Raw genomic sequence first — 22,476 nt, forward strand, 5'->3', positions numbered from 1 at the left:
CTGTCCTGCAAGTGCAGATTTAAAGTATTTGATGATTGATTTGCCTTGTGAACAATATGAAACAAAATTTTGCAAATATCCTCATTTCCCTCTCTGCCCCATATGCAATATTTTGTAAAAACCAATAAATTGTTGGACATATATATATATATATATATATATATATATACATACACACACACACGAATGCATTATATTATTATAGTTGATAGACATGTGAAATAAAGTATTTTTCATGAAAATCACATATATTTATTTATACATATATATACTCGGTGTGTGTGAGCTGATATTAGTATACTACCTGTAATATTATAACTACTTATTTTCCAATTTAACATTTTTAGCAACAAGTGGCATGTGGTGCTATGGGAACATTTGTCGGTCCCCTTCCCCCACATGTATTTGGGTCTGGTGAATGGGGTGTGACTTGTGTTTTTTCTACCCAGTGTCCTTTGTGTACAATAAAAAGTGACATTTCGGTTGCATGTTGGTGGCTCTTGTCGCCCATCTGCTCCTTGTACAGTTGGGTGCAGGTGAGTGAAGTCGCTTCCTTACCTCTAGTAACCGATGTAAATTGCGGATAGATCTAGAGTTGGCCGATTTGGTGAGGAAAAGTCTTCTTCATGGCTCATTGCTCTCCAACATCTTGAAGAACTTGTCTCCCTGTGTGGAAGGTGATTCTCCTGTACAGCTAGACACTATCTCCAGTAAGACAATACCTGTGAGTCTTCCCTGAGAGTGTCTTCCTTGAGTGGGTCTCCCTAAGTGGGTCTTCTCTGAGTGGGTCTTCCCTGAGTGGGTCTTCCCTGATTGCCACTTCCCTGAGTGAGTCTTTCTTGAGTGGGTCTTCCCTGAGTGAGTCTTTCTGGAGTGGGTCTTCCCTGAGTGGGTCTTCCCTAAGTGGGTCTTCCTAGAGTGGGTCTCCCTGAGTGGGTCTTCCCTAAGTGGGTCTTCCCTGAGAGGGTCTTCTCTGAGTGGGTCTTCCCTGAGAGGGTCTTCCTTGAGTGGGTCTCCCTAAGTGGGTCTTCTCTGAGTGGGTCTTCCCTGAGTGGGTCTTCCCTGTTTGCCACTTCCCTGAGTGAGTCTTTCTTGAGTGGGTCTTCCCTGAGTGAGTCTTTCTGGAGTGGGTCTTCCCTGAGTGGGTCTTCCCTAAGTGGGTCTTCCTAGAGTGGGTCTCCCTGAGTGGGTCTTCCCTAAGTGGGTCTTCCCTGAGAGGGTCTTCCCTGAGTGGGTCTCCCTAAGTGGGTCTTCCCTGGTTGCCACTTCTCTGAGTGAGTCTTTCTTGAGTGAGTCTTCCCTGCGTGAGTCTTTCTTGAGTGGGTCTTTTCTGAGTGAGTCTTCCTTGCGTGAGTCTTTCTTGAGTGGGTCTTCCCTGACTGGGTCTTCCCTGAGTGCCCCTTCCCTGGAGGGCTGTATAATATTAGGACCATCCCTAGATGGGGGCTAATGATCTTTCTGCAGGATGTTGGAGGTAATAGACAAGAAGCAGGACTCTAATGAGAGGTTGTGATTTCTTCACTCTGCAGGTCTTGCTTTCTCCAGAAAGTTACTGCTTGGTTTGCAATATGTTTTTTTTTTCCTTATGGATGTGAAGTTAAAGAATTATTAGTAATCTTTGAGCTGTGAGGGGTTAAATATGCTAAAATAAACTTATTTTCTCGAGCGCTAAGGAAAGTTAAATCCTCCTCAGTCAGTCTGAGTGTCATCATGTTTAGCATCAACTTGTGGCTTCTTAGCCTTAGGGTTTAGTTCTGATCCTGGGGGTGTGCTGGTACTTTTGGTCCCTTATCAGTATGAAGCCTAATGAGAGCAATAAATCAGCTAGACATATAATGGAGATTATAAAGTCTTCTGTCTCTGGACATCAGGATATACAAATACTATCTTCGTGACTAGCAGCATACAGAAATGCATTTATTTTTACAAGGAGGCAGAGCACAAGATCTTAAGGCCATAACTGTTTTATAGTCAACAATGAGAGTATTTGGCGCAAAGCAAAGAGCGGCGGCCGGGGCTGCTGTCTGTGGCCCCCGATCAGGCTGCACAGGGGGACATGGCACGAGCAGTAATGGCTCAGCACACAGATCATCCCTATTGGGGAGGAGAGATCGGAGCAAATTCAGTGGAAATCCATGGAAATGGATTGACACCAGGTATAAAAGGCTGCAGAAGGTCATCAGAAGTCTTGGGGGGTCTCCTGTGCACTACATGACTGCAGGAGCCGTGCAATAAATGCTTATTAGTAAGGAGGAGGGAGCTGGTGTTTATGTGGAGACTTGGGTTGCTGTAAATCCATCAACATCTCAGACAACTCTGCGCATAGTAAGTTACCTAAGCACATTCCTGGGCAGTGCGCATGCGCGCACAGGTAGCAACCAGTTCTTTATGAGCAGGTGAGATGTTCCTGTACAGGTAGAGAAGGATTTGTTGAAGCTGCTCATATCTGCAGGCGGATCCCTCAGTCCATCATCAGGCAGGGATTACAGGATGTCCATGCTGGCCAAGATGGGGGACTGGCAGGTGAGGTGGCACACCTGGTCACAGGCTCTCACCTGGTGACTCTCTCAATTCGTCTGTTCTGTAGGTTCTTATCTCTTAATATATTCAGAATGATATTAGACTTTTTATATGCAAGTATTCTATTTTTATATTGATAGAGCATAGATATCACATTGACAGAAGACGTGGGAAATGGCTGGATCTCTATAGGAAATACTCTGAATTTAGTCATTACAGCACAAGGCAGGTGAGGAATGAAGCAGGCAAAACCGCCCTGAGCCACCTCTGGTAGAGTAAAAGTGAATTATGGAAGCTAATAATAATAACAGCAGCCTGGAGATCATTCACAGCAGTGCTATAACTATATATATATATATATATATATATATATATATATATATATATATATACACATACATACATACATACATATATATATATATATATATATATATATATATATATATATATATATCGTTACTGATGAGTTCATGGCTAGGAAGTACACAACAGATAGATATGGGAATGTAAAACTTTCTCAGTCTCAGAAGTCCCTTTTCAGTATGGAAACTACTGGAGGTTCTGTTAATAGGCACTGTTGCCTTCTATATTTCTATATACAGATGTCTAGCTAGCTATCATAGTAATATATATTAGTCGTGTACTTAGTGGTACACACGCACACACACACACACACTCACATATATATATATATATATATATATATATATATATATATATATATATATATATACTGTATATATATTTAACCGACAGCACTGTTTATAGGCGCACATCTCCTGAGCTTTTGCACCTGACTTCTGAAGGACACATGATGATCTCTCACTGCCACCATGTATGATTATGCTCTTAAGCACCTGAGCAGCAGACTTAAGACACAAGTGTCGGTGTAACTGAGCAAGTCTATAGGGATTTTCCACCAAGTGTAGTGTCCTGCATGTCAATGATGAGGGTCACAATGCCCAGTGAAGAGTTTCACACTGTTAGCAGCTCCTGAATAGATGTGCTCCACCTATGAAATGGTAATGACTCCTAAATGCGACTCTATTGATCTCTTGCTGCTGGTGTAAAGTGTTCCTCACACTGTTCACCCTCCACGCTGCTGTGTTTGATGGTGGATCTAATATTGGCATGCAATGAGCAGGGCGGTGATGGCCTCTTGTAAATGCACCTATAGGCCGAGCTGCTGGCGCTGGCTCGTGATGTGACCCATTCACATTACAAGTGTATTAGCACAGAAACCAAGGGATAATCCCAGCTTCATTTCCAACTCAATGAGGGGGAAAAAAAACAACAATTTTGACTAAAACAAACACAATGGAGGGAATCCTGATTTTTTTTTCTTGTATTTCTTGTAGAAGACCTCCTAGATCTTCCTGACATTGAACTGAGAGTCACTGGCTCCTGAGACCATTTATGCAAATGCAGTGTCACCACCAAGACACTGGTGCACTAAGGGTGGGCTGTGCCAGCTGTAACAAAACTAGGTGTAAAATACACAGAATGGTAGGAGTACTGCCAGAGCCAGACCTCTGCCCACCATTGTGGTCCTAGCCTTCCCATCACTCTATACAATTAACCATTCTGCAAATGGCAAAATGGCACTGCTCATTAGATGCTGCATAATCGTCTCATTTCACACATCTTCGAAGATCTTCAGACGCCCAAACTGAATATCAAGTAGGACAAGTAAAAAGAGATTATCACTTAGAATATTGTTTTTCTTTGCATTTCAGCAAAGGTGTGTATAATAAAATAAAAAAAAATCCAAGTTTCTGCACCTTGCAAATATATATATATATATATATATATATATATATATATATATATATATATATATATATATATATATATATCATTTTTATTTATATAGCGCCAACATATTCCGCAGCGCTTTACAAATTATAGAGGGGACTTGTACAGACAATAGACATTACAGCATAACAGAAATACAGTTCAAAACAGATACCAGGAGGAATGAGGGCCCTGCTCGCAAGCTTACAAACTATGGGGAAAAGGGGAGACACGAGAGGTGGATGGTAACAATTGCATATATATATATATATATATATATATATATATATATATATATATATATATATATATAGTGCCAAAGCATAGACTGAAATATATATATATATATATATATATATATATATATATATATATATATTTGCAAAGTGCAGAGGCTTGGATTTTTTTACATATAGAAGAGGAGCATAGACTATTATATATATCTATATATACATATGTATATATATAGTTACTGAAACACATACAATGGCTGCCCAGATTATCTTTCAGCTTTCTTTATATAGTACCCCTTGAGTGCAGGATCTCATGTCACCTAGCAATCGGACCATTGTAGATATGCTAATCAGCTATTTAGGCTTGGTGGTTAGGAGCAAGAGAAATAAAGGAAACTTTCTACCATTAGAGGGAGATCTCAGTGCACCAAAGCATTGCACCAGCATTGCTCACTCTCTGCACAGCACACAGGGTCTCTACACTTTTGTGGGGACAGGGAAGAAGAAGAAATCCTCTTCCAAAAAGCCCATGAAAATGCTGTGGAAACTAACGGATAATATCAAATATGAAGAGTGTGAGGTAAGGGGTAGAGTCTCTGACCATTCCTATCACACACAGCAGCATCAGAGCTCTGGCAGCCTGTGACTTGCCAACTCTGTGCTGTTAGTATCAGTGCATGTAGAAGTCCACTGCATCTATATAGTAACAGAGTTATTACAAGCACTTCATTTTAGTGGTGAAATGTCCTCATGAGAAATACATTGAATATATATATATATATATATATATATATATATATATATATATATATATATTATTTTACATCTGCATACAATTTATAGAGAGTGTTTCAATAGTTTGTGTAGTGTTATTACATGCTGTGGTCATTATTTACTTTTAATCAGACATTTTACAATCGATTATCAACCATACATGTACTTGCAGAAAATATTATTATATAAATACAAATAATTAATAATATTAATAACACAAAGGTATACATATCAGAAGTGGAGCAGTCAGGATCGTTAGCTGTTGTTGAGTTCGACCATATGTCGGGTGTTTTGGTGCATACAAAGGCAGAGTGTTGGCACATGGATCATTGTCTTGTTATGACTTGCAAGGCTGGAGCTGCTTTTGTGATTCCCCAAGTGGTCGGGTCAGTTTTGGGGATGGACATAAAGGCTCGCCGCGTCCTCAGTACTGGTGTGCTATTTCTTAGTATATATATATATGTTCAGAAATAACACAATAGTCATTAGTTATACATATGGGTCGTCTGACTGGTTGGTATTTTGCAGCAAGGTTTCGGAGCCGGTCAGGACACCGGGTGGAGATGGATCTCCAGGTGTCGGCAGCCATGGTGGAGGAGAGGCTGTTGTGTGGGGACTTCTGAGCTGGAGATTAGGCTGTATTTTGTTAGGTGTGCAGAGCTGTGTAGGAACATGCAGGATGACTGTTGTTATTCTAACCCCAGCCAGCTCTATAGAGTTGACTATGTCATATTTTGGAGGAGTTGTTTGCTGGAGTTGCAGAGCCAGTCCGACGGGTTTGGAGTTGGAGCCAGGCTCGGGCGGAAGGGAGGCAGCGCTCTAGCCGGGCCCATCCATGCTGGACCGGTGCTGTCCACCGATCACCGGGGCTGGAGCACCTTGACCGCTGTGGAGGAGGACAGGCGAGGGATCTACACTGGGGGAACGTTCAGCATTTCGGAAACCACTAGGCTCCAGCAGAAGAACAAAGTTCCCCAGCTGTCTTCCGGGACCTGCATGCTGCCACAAGCCCAGGAGTGCTGCACCCTTGTCTGAGACCCTCATCTGAGCTCTGGGTCATTGTCCTCAACAGAAAAGGAGGAGAAGAAGAAACCCAACCTAAAAGAGCAGAGGATCTTAATTTCGGCTGAGGGCCGAGCGGTGGATGTGCCTGCCCTGACTGGCCCAGACTATTGCTGGAGTAGGAAGCTGTGGTTGTGGTGGTTGGAGCCCATCGGGCTATGGATCAGGTTCAGAGGACGGGAGACCCGGGCCCCTCGGATCCAGACATGAAAAGCAAAGGGCTGGAGAGCCCAGAAAGCCTTCCTAGCAGCAAGAGGAGGACATCAGAGCTGCCCATGGCTTATCCAGGATATTCCCAGGATTCCCAGGTGCCAATTCCCTTTATTCCCCCCATCCCTCCTTCCCTGTCACACTCATTCACTCTTCATGCCCTGCAACCTTTAAAATGTCCCCCCTCTCCTGTGATTCGCCAGCCCCCTCCCTCTCCCCTTCCCTCACTGGTGTCTCTCCCTCTCTTCCTCCCCCTCCACCTCTGATTAGATACACTGAGGCTTCATTCAATGGACGTCATTTAGAACAGGGCTCTGCCTTCAGTCGCTTCCTCGGTTCACGCTCGATTTCCAGCCATTCTTCCTTTCTTAAGTATTGCTGTAATATTAATAGTCATGAATATCTGCTGCTATTAGGAGGGGAGCAGGCTGCGTGTGTTGTAGGGAGCCTGCGCCAGCTGCATTGCACACAAGCCCACCAAGGATTAACGGAGAGAAAGTTTCCCGGGAAGACTCGCCCTCGGATCGGAAGGATTATGGTCGGTGGTCGGCGCCCGATGAGATTCCCCGTAGCTATGATTTTCTAGTAGCCATACTCTAGGGCTGGCGAGTCTCTCTGCTCCTCTGCTTCCACTCTTGGGCGCTTTTTCATTTCTCTCCATTGATTTGTAACAATAGCAGCACTCATGTTAGTGCACAGTTTTTCCGCTATGGTGAGTTTACAGAAATACTAATGTCATATACTTATTTTTTTGGCTGTTATTTTATTTCGATAGGAATCAATCTGCTCCATCCAATTCAATCTAGTCCTGCCATCAAAACCCCATTGTGCAGTTCCCATGATTTGTATTCCAGCTATTACTGACATGTGATTTTAGCTCACACATCCTGCGCCTTCTCCCTGATCAAATGACTCCTTAATATCATAAAACATGGAATCTAACCTAAACATATGCCTGCAAGGGGCATGTGCTTTCATTGAATGCCTACTATCCTTACCTAGCTGTATAAATGCCAGTATCTATTAGATTATATTTTATTTCTTTATATCTTTGAATAAATATATTATTGTATGTTATGGATTGCAGGGGCATTTTTCAGATTGCCTCGTATTATTATTATTATTATGTAATTAAGATGATTGTATTAAGTATTTTTATGACTATAGAGTATTTCAAGGCCTCTTCGAATTCTGAAATTGTTCCATTTATGACCTATTTTGTTTTCGCAGATGTGTTTAATGCAGACATTTTTGGTCTATATAAATTACAAAGCATCATAATCTTTATGCATAGGAAACAGATATCGTGTAGCATTAATATATCCACTCTGGGTGTACTTACATATGTGTAATGAATTCTTCTGTTTTCTTCTTCCTAGGATCGCCATGACGGTGCCAGCAATGGGACAGGCAGGTTGCCCCAGCTGGGCTCAGTGGGCCAGTCCCCCTATGCCAGTGCTCCCCCACTTTCACATACCCCCAATACTGACTTTCAGCCCCCCTATTTTCCTCCACCATACCAGCCCATATATAACCAATCCCAAGATCCATATTCGCACATTAATGACCCGTACAGCCTCAACTCCCTCCATGCCCAGCCGCAGCCTCAGCACCCGGGGTGGCCAGGACAGAGGCAGAGCCAGGAGGCTAGCCTGCTGCACACACACCGGGGGCTGCCACACCAACTGTCCGGCTTGGACCCACGCAGGGATTACAGGCGGCATGAAGACCTTCTGCACGGGCCTCATGGGCTAGGCTCAGGACTTGGGGACCTACCCATCCACTCCATACCTCATGCTCTAGAAGACGTCTCGGTAAGGCTTTTACTATTCCTCACCCTATAAGTGATCCTCCATAGATGAAGGGCAAGCACCCTCCTCTGCCCCCAGAGATGGTGAATGGATCAGATCTCAGGATGGATGGGACCTGTAATCATCTCTCCCATACCAATCAGCCCCATACCTGCAACAAATGAAGCTGAGCCCCAGTCCCATCCTCCTTCCCTGTATATCATTAGAAAGACCCCCAACAATTCAGCCACCATTGAACTACAAATCACCAGAAACTCTTCCAATGAAGTTTCTCCATTAATAGTTACCTACGATTAAATCAAACCTAAGTCCTTTGTTAATTCCATACAAATCAATTATTTACAATTTACCCTGAATTCTCCCTCTTCCATGTATTTGTCATTTTGTGGCAGGGAAAAAAAATCTGATTTATAATAATAGTAATAATAATAGTAATTAATAATCTGTCGGCAGGACGTTTCCTCGTCATACAAAATACTTCCCAAAATCCGGGATTAGACACCGCTGTGAAATAAGTGATGACAGATTAACGATTACAGTCTCAGGTTGCAGGCTTGTGGTGGTGGTGGGATGATATTTGGGGAAGATGGAATGCCATGCAGGAGCTTTGTTGTGTGCATGTGATAGAGTTTGGGTTGAATTTATGTCACAACTAATTTGTTAATAATGTTTTGGTGTATATATATATATATATATATATATATATATATATATATATATATATATATATATATATATATATATGTATATATATATATATATATATATATATATATACATTACATTTGGAATAACTAATGTATTTTATAGATGGAGCAATAGAAAACAGTAGATAGCTTGATATTGACATAGATATACATACTTCTATTTGTCTGTGCAATAATTATATTTATGCATGAAAATGCACACATATAGATTTATTTGTTAGATCGATTTCAATAAATATATTAACAATACTATTATCATAATTGTTTTAATAAACAAATACTGGTATTATATAAATTATCTTTTAGGACAGATTCTCGTGTGCATGGTACAAATATTACCATTCAATAAATATGGTGTTTTTTTAGGTTTTAATAATTGTTTTGGGTTATTATTTGTTCAAGAATAATAATTATAAATCACTACAATTGTTATTGAATACAATACACAACTAAATACTGGGAAATTGGTGCAAGTTGAATGAGGAAGCATGGGGCATCTAATAATATCAGTGGCATAGGAAATGATGTGTGAGCCCGTTAGCCCGTACCTTGAGTGATTCTCCATAAAGGGAACATATTTTCCTACATATTGAAAAGACTAGTAGTCATTTCTGAACATTTCTCTATTTCATTCTACTTAAATGCAGGAGCACTTTAGGCAAGTTACAAATGAGAGCATTGAGTATAATAAAAGCCGTAATAAAGCCACGCAGTCCCATCCACCCGGAATCATTCAGATCAGGCACAATTAACAGGAGCATAAATCCACCAGCGAATGGAAAATGTTATCATCACGATTATTGCTAGACAATGACTAGCGAATGATAGGAGGACTGCAGACCCCGCCGCATCCTGTGGGTCAGAACCAGGGAAAGCTGCCACTGTCCGCAGCCCTAGGCAGCATTGTGGAAGGGTTCACATTATACAATCTAATGGATATAGTACTGTCATGGAGCACGATCTCCCCGCTCATCATACAATGAGCAGTGTAACACTCTATGGTTTCATAGCCATTTCAGTAACTTTGCACTTATTGGGAACATATTTCCATGTATAATAACTATAATAATATCTATATATCTAATATCTATGTATCTATTTATTATCTATCTATCTATCTATCTATCTATTTATTATCTATCTATCTATCTATCTATCTATCTATCTATCTATCTATGTATTTATTATCTATCTATATCTAATATCTATATATATATCTGTCTATGTATTATCTATCTATCTAATATCTATCTATGTATTTATTATCTATCTATGTATTATCTAATATCTATCTATCTATCTATGTATTATCTAATATCTATCTATAATCTATCTATCTATCATACTCAATCAGGCATACATAAATACATATACGCACACAGGCATATAGATATGTGTTTGTAAATGTATATATCTATACATATACATACATATACACAATCCAATCGTTGAGTAGTACATGCTATCCATGTATATATATATAGAGAGAGAGAGAGAGCTTACACCCGACCTACCTCTCTACATATATTCCAGGCCCAGTTTGTGTGATTGTAATTTGTAAATTTGCACTAAAGGGCTCATCATTTTGCTCATCGTGTCGCAATATGTCGTAGCCGTTGTTCTTGGTGATAATTCCTTTCTGACATAAAGCCCGAGCAGTTTCCCAGCTCTTGTTATGACAATGCATTACAAACTTTGGTGTATTTTGTTGTTTTTGTTGCAGCACGTAGAAGACCCAGGTATCAACATCCCAGATCAGACTGTAATTAAGAAAGGTAGGCGATTTTCCTGTGCATTCCTTACAAGTCTCGACAAGCTTTTCTTTCCATGCTCAAAACTGCAGAGCTCCATCCTAAAGTATTTCCAGCGTGTGTAACTGAGAGATATCCGAGTGTGGGCTCCTCCACAGAAGAATATGTGTGTTCATGTCCTCCCGTGTGGTTGTTGCCTTCATACTATTGTTCTTGGGTGTGGATGGTAATATGGAGTGTATACAGAGGCAGCAGAGCTGAGTTATAATGTGGGGGGTCATGGTGGGCTTCATCTGTAGTTTATTTATGTGGATTTAGGTCATGCATAAGGGAAAATTACATATTACATTATTCTAGCTATCTATTATCTATCTATCTATCTATCTATCTATCTATCTATCTATTATCTGTCTATCTATCTATTATCTATCTATCTATTATCTATCTATCTATCTATTATCTGTCTATCTTTTTACATATCTATCTATCTATCCCATATCTATCTATCTATCCCATATCTATCTATCTATCCCATATCTATCTATTTATCTATCTATCTATCTATCTATCTATCTATCTATCTATCTATCTATCTATCCCATATCTATCTATCTATTATCTGTCTATCTTTTTACATATCTATCTATCCCATATCTATCTATCTATCTATCTATCTATCTATCTATCTATCTATCTATCTATCTATCTATCTATCTATCCCATATCTATCTATCTATCCCATATCTATCTATCTATCTATCTATCCCATATCTATCTATCTATCTATCTATCTATCTATCTATCTATCTATCTATCTATCTATTATCTGTCTATCTTTTTACATATCTATCTATCCCATATCTATCTATCTATCTATCTATCTATCTATCTATCTATCTATCTATCTATCTATCTATCTATCCCATATCTATCTATCTATCTATCTATCTATCTATCTATCTATCCCATATCTATCTATCTATCTATCTAAAAAAATACAGAAAAATTGGAGGCAGCACACCGTTTGTAGTAAAGAGGAGCTATTTAATCAGCCCAGAAGGCAACGTTTCGGTCCCAACAGGAACCTTTCTCAAGCCCCATATCTATCTATCTATCTATCTATCTATCTATCTATCTATCTATCTATCTATCTATCTCTCCGATATCAATCTGTCTGTCTACCTGTCTATCTATCCTTTACAATTATATGATAGAACACAATAGCTGTCTATGGAAAGTCACCGACATATGAATAATATTTTTCCCCGAGAATGACTTGATATTACCAGGAAGCCGACGCCTTCCGGTGTATTTGTTCCTGTAGTGTAAGATGATCTAGCTGAGATGCTCTCTCCAAGTCACCATGATAATTGGCTCTTCTATTAGTAATCTCCAGAGTTCGTTTAGCTCCTATTGTCTCTATTAGCCTCCCCAGAGCTATTAATGTCACAAGTGATCTATCCCGAGCCCCCATTCGTCTGACTCTCCCCAACAAATGAAATGCACAGGCCATCCATACCCACATGATTACAGCTGCCGTCATAAGAAGAGGGTGCAGTGTCCTGGTATGTGCAGGGTTAAGGACGCATTGCATTTATTCGAGAGGACCGGTGTGCTGCTTGCATTATATACATGCCAAAGTGTATGGGGATGGCAGTGTGTTTGATATATTTAATTACTATAAAATAGAAAAAAATAAATCAAATGTACCGGAATTATTCATTAAAATCTAGATAATTCCCACAACAATTCAGTGTACTGGTGTCTGTGACCTAGAACAATAGCATTTAATTGTTTAATATAGAAATAATTCAGAATGTTATATTGTACCGGCAGATTAGGATTATTTCTATATCATGCTGTAAATAATCTAAACCAGTAAATGATACAACCATCTGCATGAATAAAGCCTCAGCTATAGGACATAATGCACTTCTTACGGTGATGATTCCAGGGCCTATGTCTTTAGGGAGGCAGGCTGCTTTTGGCAATGATCGGTTTGTATGGGCTGCATGCTGTATACACAGAGTATAGCACACCTAGCCTGGGCTGTGACGTCCTGGGATACATGAATGGTCATGTATGCAAGAGAAGAACTGGACTGTGAGTGCAGTAATCGGCGGCTTTGTGGGCCGCATTCTGCCAAGGAACCATCTAACTTTAATCGGTAATTACATCAGACAGGTTTTCCCTCACTAGGCAATGTGCAGCAGCAGTACCACTTTCCGCCTCACTGTGGCGCTTGTGCTCCTTTCTCTGTCTGTCTGCCTGCGGTATTAACCCTGTCGCTTCCAAGTTAGTTAACCCTGAGCACTATTAGAAGGGCGACATCTTTAGGCATATCCCTTTTTTTAAATCTAGTATATATATATATATATATATATATATAAAATTATAGGGGGTCACATTAATCCTGTGACAATAATGATTTTCCATCTATAGCAGTCTAGTCGTGTAAAACGCATGGCCACAATAATAACTCTAGAGAGGATCAACATATAGAGAATTTCTCCAGTTGTGGAGTTGAATGCAACCTATTGTTCCTTATAAACAGACATCTGAAGAGAACAGTAATATTCCTCTATGGGCTTATTGACAAAGAGTTGTCTGCCCCTATGATCACATCTCTCCAGTGGTACTTGTACTTTAGGGCTACTGGTCCTTTAAATAGTGACGATGATGATGAGCAGAACAAGACTGAGTGCCATTCTTCTATGTAGGAGGCTATTCAGATTTTATTAGAGATGCCCCTGTGATCACTTGTCTAGATCTAGTGGTCCTTTAATAGTGACCATGATGATGAGTAGAGCTAGTATTAGTGTAATTATTCTATATAGGAGGCTAGTTAGAGTTTATTACAGATGCCCCTATGATCACTTGTCTCCAGTGGTCCTTCTACTCGAGGACTAGTGATGATGAGTAGAGCTAGTATTAGTGTAATTATTCTATATAGGAGGCTAGTTAGATTTTATTACAGATGCCCCTATGATCACTTGTCTCCAGTGGTCCTTCTACTCTAGGACTAGTGATGATGAGTAGAGCTAGTATTAGTGTAATTATTCTATATAGGAGGCTAGTTAGATTTGATTACAGATGCCCCTATGATCACTTGTCTCCAGTGGTCCTTCTACTCTAGGACTAGTGATGATGAGTAGAGCTAGTATTAGTGTAATTATTCTATATAGGAGGCTAGTTAGAGTTTATTACAGATGCCCCTATGATCACTTGTCTCCAGTGGTCCTTCTACTTTAGGGCTAGTGATGATGAGTAGAGCTAGTATTAGTGTAATTATTCTATATAGGAGGCTATTTAGAGTTTCTTAGAGATGCCCCTAGAAGCCCAGCGTGTTGTGCCCAGGCCTTCTAGTTTCCTGGCATCATTGTCATCCTTCTCTTTTCAGGGCCTGTCTCATTGTCTAAATCCAATAACAATGCAGTGTCGTCCCTCTCTCTCAACAAAGACAATCTCTTCGGTGGAGTAGTGAATCCGAATGAAGTTTTCTGCTCAGTTCCTGGAAGACTGTCTCTTCTAAGCTCCACATCAAAGTACAAGGTGACAGTGGCAGAAGTACAGAGAAGGTTGTCCCCGCCCGAGTGCCTCAATGCTTCCCTGCTGGGTGGAGTGCTCAGGAGGTGAGACTCTTTCATATACACCGACTTTTGTTGTGTAGCATTGGGTGATCATCATCATCATCATCCAGGAATGGGGAAATGATCAGGCAGATAGTGGGTAATTGATTAACTGTGAGGGGTCTGTGTCTATAAGTACTGACCATTCCATATATGGTGTCATCAAAAAATAGAAATTCTGCATTGATTTATTAAAAACACTTTTCAGACTTAGCAGTAGCCTGTAGGGCGAGCTGCCTGCATGCTGAGATGCCTACAGCCTGGGCTATGGCCACCGTGTTTACCATCAGGGCTCCAGGTTCACCCAGTGTCACACTGCATCTGGCCGAGCATGTAAGGACACGGTGTGAGAACATGGGGGTGAACTATAGCAGGGAACATGGTGATCACTGCAGAGATCAAAACAATTCATGGGACAGGTTAGAATAATATTTGATTCCCCAATTCTTTCACTGAATTCATGTTCTCTAATATACATTCTAGTTAATTATAATGCGCAAGTTTACTGACAAGTTATAGAATGGAGGGAAAAAGTCTAACATAACTTGTTATTAAGAATTAATAATCTACTGTATCCACACTATATAATGTGTCAGTAGTACATAATTGGTATAGTTATTATGGTAAGGCTATGGGAATTCTTTTCTTGATATGTGCACTACATGTTATTGCTTAGTATAAGATACACTTGTCACTTAACAGTTCTAATATACATTAATATTAAATGAACCGAAATCATAAGGAAAGTTACAAATTTGCAAGCGAAAACAGCATTAAAGGGGAAATGGAGTAACTATCCTACATTCTTTAATTTTCTGTTAAGGGTTGATTATAGCTAATCATTCCATCACTGGTAATTACACTATGGATTCACAGTTATGCCACTTAATGCTTATGGACAGAGCTGATTTGGGTGTAATTAGATTTTTGATTAGCTGCAAGTCATAAACACTGCCTGTCTCCTTCCTAGAGGAGCAGTGGGTCCTATGCACACTTCATGTCTGTCCCTATTCCTCTCCTCTGCAGATACACCAACCTTCAATGCCCTTAGTTCTTGTATCCTCCAATCTAACAATGTACAAGGCCTTGGTTTTCTTTTCCTTGCAACACAGAAGTAATTTGATTCTTCTGATGCCCTTTAGAGATGTCCTAGACACTGAGCTTCGCACCATGCTCACTGTCTGCCCCCCATAACTATGAGACCATTCATATGTTTCTGTAAATTACATGAATGAGGATGTCAGGAGGCTTCATTTCCTTGGGTCAGAAGAGGTCACTTTTTTGAGCAATGATGATCTTGGTCTGCAGCCATGTCAACACATTCCTCTCCCCAGCACACCAATTACATTCTGCATTTTGCAACCTATCTGAAAGTTTTCTGTGTTGCAAGCTTGGGGGTAAACTCTCCTGAGATAAATATCATAATGTAGAACAATAATCCTAAACTACTACTTTTACTACTAATAATTTATATCTTATCTTTCCATAAAAGTTCCAAATCGTCCAACCTACTTCTATAGAAAGATCATTTAGAACATTTATTGACATCTTTAGCATTATTTATATTTGAACATGGTCATTTATACTACTATTGTTTCCTATCTTATGTGTAATATATCTTACATTCTTAACAGGGCAAAATCCAAAAACGGTGGCCGATCACTGAGAGAAAAATTAGATAAAATCGGATTAAATCTTCCAGCTGGGAGGCGTAAAGCTGCTAATGTCACATTGCTCACATCCTTAGTGGAGGGTAAGTAGTAAAAGTGCACTAATCGGTCTTGATTGCCTCCATTTTGGGCTCTTAGAAGAATTAAAAGAAATCCATTTCAATATGATAATAGTTAAATACCTAAACCCAAAGTTGTTTCCACTCAAAACAATGCAGTAAATCATTTAAGCTGAGCTGCCATCTGCATTGGAGAAGTGCCTGACCAGGACTTCCTGAATGACATGACCTGTGCCAGAGGGCAACATTATACTGCGTGGATCTAAGGGACTCACTGCTGCTTCTCATTTATGCCTTACCTTCCAAAGAGCTCAGCCTGCCCCCTTCTGCACCCATTAATATACAGGCATGCACTATGGTGGCAGAAACTGCACAGGACTATTCACCCACCCCATCAGATTTCAGAAACTGCTTTGAAACAGTAGTTAGTGAATATATCTATATATATCTATATATCTATATATATATATATATATATATATATATATATATATATACACATAGATATATATATTTTCAGATATATATATATATGTTTAATGAGATATATATGTATTTAGTTATATATGTTAATATATCTGTTTTATATATTTCTTAATATATACATAAATGTTTTACTGAGAATACATATAATTTTGCAATATATATGCATATGTGTGTATTTAAATATATATATATATATATATATATATATATATATATATATACATCTAATGTTTAATATATTATATGTATAAATATATGCTTATATCTATATTTTACATTGTAATATATTATTGTTATTAATTTTAAGCTATATGTATACATAATTGTTATATATATATATATATATATATGCATAATTATTCACTACTGTTTCAAAGCAGGTTCTAAAATCTGTATACATATATAGACATATACATATATATATAATCTTGGTTATATATACCTAGTTTGGGGGCACATAATTGTCAATTGTAATATGTCTTGTATTTCTGTATAGTTTCTGAGGGTTGTGTATATTCACATGGAGGCTGACGTGGTGCAGTCACGAGGAGGCACTGTGTAGTGATGATGATGATGATGATGATGATGAGTGCTGTTATTGTGGAGGATCCGCTCCATCTTTGTGGAGAGAAGCTCTTTGAAGCGCTAATTGGCGCATGCGTTCTTCCGGAGTGCAGCTAATAGCAGGAAACCCTGCAGTAAAATCCAACTGCTTCAGGAAATTAAAACCAAAGATCTGAAAATCAACAGAACAGACAGACTCGGTGCACTGACCCCGAATCTCTCCCGGCTAATCGGCCAGGATATAGAAAATCAGAGCATTGTAAAGCAGGGACTCCCAGCTCGGCCAATAGTGTGGCCATTCCTTCCATTAATAGTGACAGCAGAGCGGGTCTGGATCCTCAGCTCAGATGGGAAAAGCCTTGTATATAGAATAAAAGTCATTTATATTTAAGGCACTAATTAATATGTGGAGTCATATTGAAATCATGTTTTTTTTTATAATAATCAAATAAGATATTTGGGATCTGGAGTTGCAATTTAAAGGGCCACTCCATCTCTTAATTTACAGCTGACAATGGGGGGCTGCTAACAATCATTAACCATTCTGTATGCCCCTAATGGTTACTTTATGTTAGGAACTTTCTGTTGTTAATCCCATAGGACAACTTTATAGTCAGTATTCTTCTACCAATATACTATACTATTGTATTTTTTTACACTTCCTAAATTTGTCTGATGTGTTTTTTATTTTTTTACTGCCAATCATTATTCTTCTTTATCCATATCTAACTGATGCACCCTCCCATGCCCTGTGTCCTTGTAGGTGAAGCTGTCCATCTAGCCAGAGATTTTGGCTATGTCTGTGAAACAGAGTTTCCTGCAAAAGCAGTAGCGGAATATGTCAACCGACAACACTCCGACCCCAACGAGCAAGTGACTAGGAAAAACATGTTACTGGCTACAAAGTAAGTGCTCCCCCTATATATCTGGATCTGTGGAGCTGAGCAAGCTTTGGCATGATTGGACTTGTAGTTCTGCAGGTTTATGGTTGGTAAGCTCTATTTCCACAAATCTCTCACCCCCCGACATCTTTCCCAAGTTTATCCACCTTTGACCTAAACTGAAAACAAATAAGGGACATTTTGCCGTATCCCGAGTTAATTATTTGCTAGGAGTAAATTGCCACCAAGATTGAGAACCTCATTGAAATACTTCTCTAATTAAGCGGAAATGTGATATTAAAGGATGCCCTACAATATACAGTTGTTGACTTGTAGTCATTATTACCCTGATAGGTTATCGATATTAATATACTGTGTCTGGTACAATATTCTGGAATTATGGAATTCCACTACATGTTGGTCTCTTAGCATATGTTACATTTCTTATTAATCCACCTCCAATAAAACAGTCCCAAGCAGTGGACTTCCTATGGCTTATGTAGTTGTGTCTAGGATGCATGATGGGACTTGTAGTGAGTCTGGCTTCTGTTTAATCTATTTATGAAATGCAGGACATCTCCAGAAGCAACAAATAAGGAAATCTATAGGGGTCTCCTTGGTCCATGTGTTCTGCATTTCTTATAGACCACTGATGCCCCTGGAAGCCCTTAGTAACATCCCCCAAGACTCTGAAATGTGTCATAAGGTTACTCATTCTCCCAGGGACTTTTCGGGTTACACCAGGAAATGAATGGAAGATGTCTTTAGTTCTGGTGCTTGTGAGGTTTGCAGACTTGAATGGATTAAATCAAATGTGTTATTATCCACAATGGAGATTGCTATCATGTGGCAAGTCTAGGCTTCCAATGCTTCATCGTGCTTATTAACTCATTGCATACTCTGCATTCTCTTTATGTGAATTGATCCTGGCTGCAAGGTGCAGTAAAACATGAAAGTCAGCTCATATCTGTTTTATTTCTTTTTTTTTTTTTTTTTTTTTTTTTGCATTTTAGGCAGATTTGTAAAGAATTCACAGATTTATTGTCACAGGACAGATCACCTTTGGGTAACTCTAGACCATCTCCAATTCTGGAACCAGGTATACAAAGCTGCCTGACACACTTCAACCTCATCTCTCATGGATTTGGCAGTCCAGCAGTGTGTGCAGCCATCACTGCCCTGCAAAATTATCTCACGGAGGCACTGAAAGCAATGGACAAAATGTACCTCAATAATAACAGCCACACAGACAACAGCAAAGGGGGCGACAAAGATGAAAAGCACAGGAAGTGACCCACAACGTCATCATTTGTACCCCCTGGACATCCTTATGTGTTAGTCCCCTGCCAAGAGGGGCAAAGAGAAGAAGACCTATTGCCATCCCTAAGCCGGAGAAGGAAAGGCTTCTGCTCTGCCGCCGAAACGTTGTCCATTCGTTTGTTGTCTCGTTTGGATTATTAATGGAACAGGCAATGGAGCCAGGAAACGTTTTGTCTTTAGTGTTTGGACATTTTGTAAGAGAACCTTTTTTTTTTTTTAAAAGAAACTATTTCTTGTTAAATATATATCTATATATATATATATCAGAGTCATCGAACTTATCACCACCTTCCCTTACGCTGATGCTTCTTCAGCTGAGATTGTAGCCCCAGTAACAAAGGCTGCGGATGACATTATCAGTATTGTGAATAAACTTGAGCACAAAACATTGCAGTTCCATGTCGTGTCTTCAGGTTGTACCTTTTCCCTCTTAAGGTAAATGCCAACACGTTGAACTTTGTGTCTGGACACAGATCATGGTCACTATAAGGGAATCAGTGTTTCTGTAAATACTTATTTATGTGTAATTTAATGGGGATTGTAAATATGGTGAGTCTGTTCAAAGAAACTTTTTCTTTTTAATTTATCTGGTGATCTCGTTTACCTATTGTTTAGTGGGTTTTTTTTTCCAATTTTTCCTCTTAGTTCATGTGATTCTTGGTACTTATTTAGAAAGCAGAACTTTTGGGTTTCTTTCTATGGAATTCCTAATTTTTAGCACTGTTGTAGCATGTTAAGACGACAATGAAGCAGCAGAACAAATAATAAACAAAAAATAAAATGGATTTTTTTATATATGATTAGTATTATAAAAAGTCTTTTCATTTCCTGAAAGGAAGAAAAAAAATTAGAAATCTAAATATTTGGACATATTGTCAAATGAACTAGTGTTTTATTGAATGAGGGATAAATGTGTGCGAAGAGCAATACATAAGTGCTATACTGTATATTTGGTTCCATTGTGTACAGAGGACTGCACAAGTGATGGGGCTGCAGGGAGCTTCCTGACCACAGACTCTGCTCCCCAACCTCTAGCAATGTATTATAGTTTTTATTGTTGACCAGGTGAATAAATATTTGATACGCTTTATGTCGATTCTTTTATTCAGTGGCTGTCTTTACTCAGGCGTATTTTTTGTCCGTGGCAGTATTTTTTATTCAGTATGGTTACAGTAATTGAGTTTAACTCTCCCTTGACAATTGCTCCCTGCAATAAGCAGCTGAACCCATTGTTTCCCTCAAGTATAATAAAAACTTACTCTCAACTCTGAGCTCAGTGTAGGGAACCATTTGATATTTCGAGTGGAATCTGACATTGATGATAACCATTACAGGGAGTTAAAAAATAATATTATTATCTAAGACGACAAATCCTTTTGTTTCTTCAATATTATTATAGTTATTGTCTAAGCCAGCAAAAATATATGTTTTATATATAACAATACATATTAAGTCCTAATATAATGTTCTATTTTTATATTTTATTGCAATGAAAACAATATTAATATTATTATACAATATAATATGAAATATGCCATTACTGATATATATGATTATATATATATATATTAGTGTATGTATATATATATATATATATATATATATATATATATATGTTAATATATGGCAGTAATAATATATATATATATATATACATATATATTAGTGCATGTATATTAATATATGGCAGTATTAACATATATGTAATATATGTAATATATATATATTAATATATGGGAGTAATAACATATGTAATCTATATATATATATATATATTAATATATGGCAGTAATAACATATATATATATCATATATTAGTGTATGTATATATACTAATATATGACAGTACTAACATATATGCAATGTATATGTATATATATATATATATATATATATATATATATATATATATATATATATATAATATATGTGTGTATGTATACTCTTTGGAAATTCGTTGTAATATGTGTAAGTTCGGAAATCAGGAGGAGATAAAGTGACATAACAAATAGGAAACAAGGGCATAATAATGATTAAATCAAAGAAAGTAATGATGTAGCATTATCTTCATGTATGGCTGCTCCTTGTATTATTTAAAGCAGCAGACCTTGGAGCAGGGGAGCATGGAGATCATGTGAATGGGAGTATTTGGAGAATGCTTAAGGGCATCTATGATAATTGCTTGGGGAATGTATAATATGAGCTATTGGAAAGAGTTAATATTCATCTCGTCTTTAAAGTGAGATAAGATGGGATTGGAATTGACTGGAGATCTTCTAGTCCTGATCCATGATCGGTGTGGGCTGTGTGGCTTGGTGGCACCACACATGTTGTGACTTATTGGTGCCTATGTAGGGATGATCTGTAACTGGAGACTCCCCCATTGCTGTCCCCAATGCTAAAATAATATGAGCAGTTGAATGGTGCAGATTACAAGCGTGCTCATGGATAAGGTCAATTCTGCTTGAAATGCAAACGAAATGACGAACAATTGCCAGTGATTTGGGCTTTTCCTGGTTCCCTCCATTGTGGAGGGTTCTGTGGAGTTGTGCACAATAACAGGGCCAGAAGAATTAACATTTCCTCGTGCTGTTTGACGTTTGCTTGAGCTGTTGAAGCAACACATTAGATAAAGCACAAGATGTTTCATTTTGCTCGGGTAATCTACTTATGGAAGGCACTGGAAAATCAATCTTGCCAGGCTGAAGGGAGTAGCACTGCATCAGGCAGCCAGCTCCTAATAACAAGGCTACATGCTTCAATCCGAATTGAAAGTGGAGCAAGAAACTGCTCAGCTGCCTTTGTCTCCTGCTCCCAGGATGGAGGGAGCCACACAGGCACATACACTACTAACAGCTAAGGGGGGCAGCACATAGGCATCAATGGAGGGCAGAGCATGGCAGCAGGTGAAGTGGGGCATTGTCTGCCAGGGCTGTTGTTCCTGGCTGCATCTCAGATTGTGTGTGGGATCCTCACCTCGGGCACAATGGCTTCATACACCA

At 38.8% G+C, this 22,476-nt stretch overlaps 1 protein-coding gene across 6 annotated transcripts; it reads left to right on the forward strand.

The window, feature by feature from the left end:
• The first annotated feature begins 2,373 nt into the window (after positions 1-2,373).
• TFAP2A (transcription factor AP-2 alpha) lies at positions 2,374-20,564 on the forward strand. 6 transcript variants are annotated; one of them, XM_069730675.1, is made up of 7 exons: positions 2,374-2,523; positions 7,976-8,410; positions 10,838-10,889; positions 14,266-14,497; positions 16,129-16,247; positions 18,037-18,178; positions 19,168-20,271. In XM_069730675.1, the coding sequence occupies exons 1-7, from the start codon at positions 2,491-2,493 to the stop codon at positions 19,445-19,447; spliced, it is 1,293 nt and encodes a 430-aa protein (XP_069586776.1). In that variant the 5' UTR covers positions 2,374-2,490; the 3' UTR covers positions 19,448-20,271. The 6 variants fall into 6 exon arrangements, with proteins under 6 accessions (XP_069586776.1, XP_069586774.1, XP_069586773.1 ...); XM_069730673.1 differs by lacking the exon at positions 2,374-2,523 and adding an exon at positions 4,961-5,130 and having other exon boundaries at positions 19,168-20,564; XM_069730672.1 differs by lacking the exon at positions 2,374-2,523 and adding an exon at positions 6,096-6,694 and having other exon boundaries at positions 14,326-14,497.
• Positions 20,565-22,476: the final 1,912 nt, after the last annotated feature.

This window comes from Ranitomeya imitator, chromosome 6, assembly GCF_032444005.1.
Source record: "Ranitomeya imitator isolate aRanImi1 chromosome 6, aRanImi1.pri, whole genome shotgun sequence".
Classification (NCBI taxonomy): domain Eukaryota; kingdom Metazoa; phylum Chordata; class Amphibia; order Anura; family Dendrobatidae; genus Ranitomeya; species Ranitomeya imitator.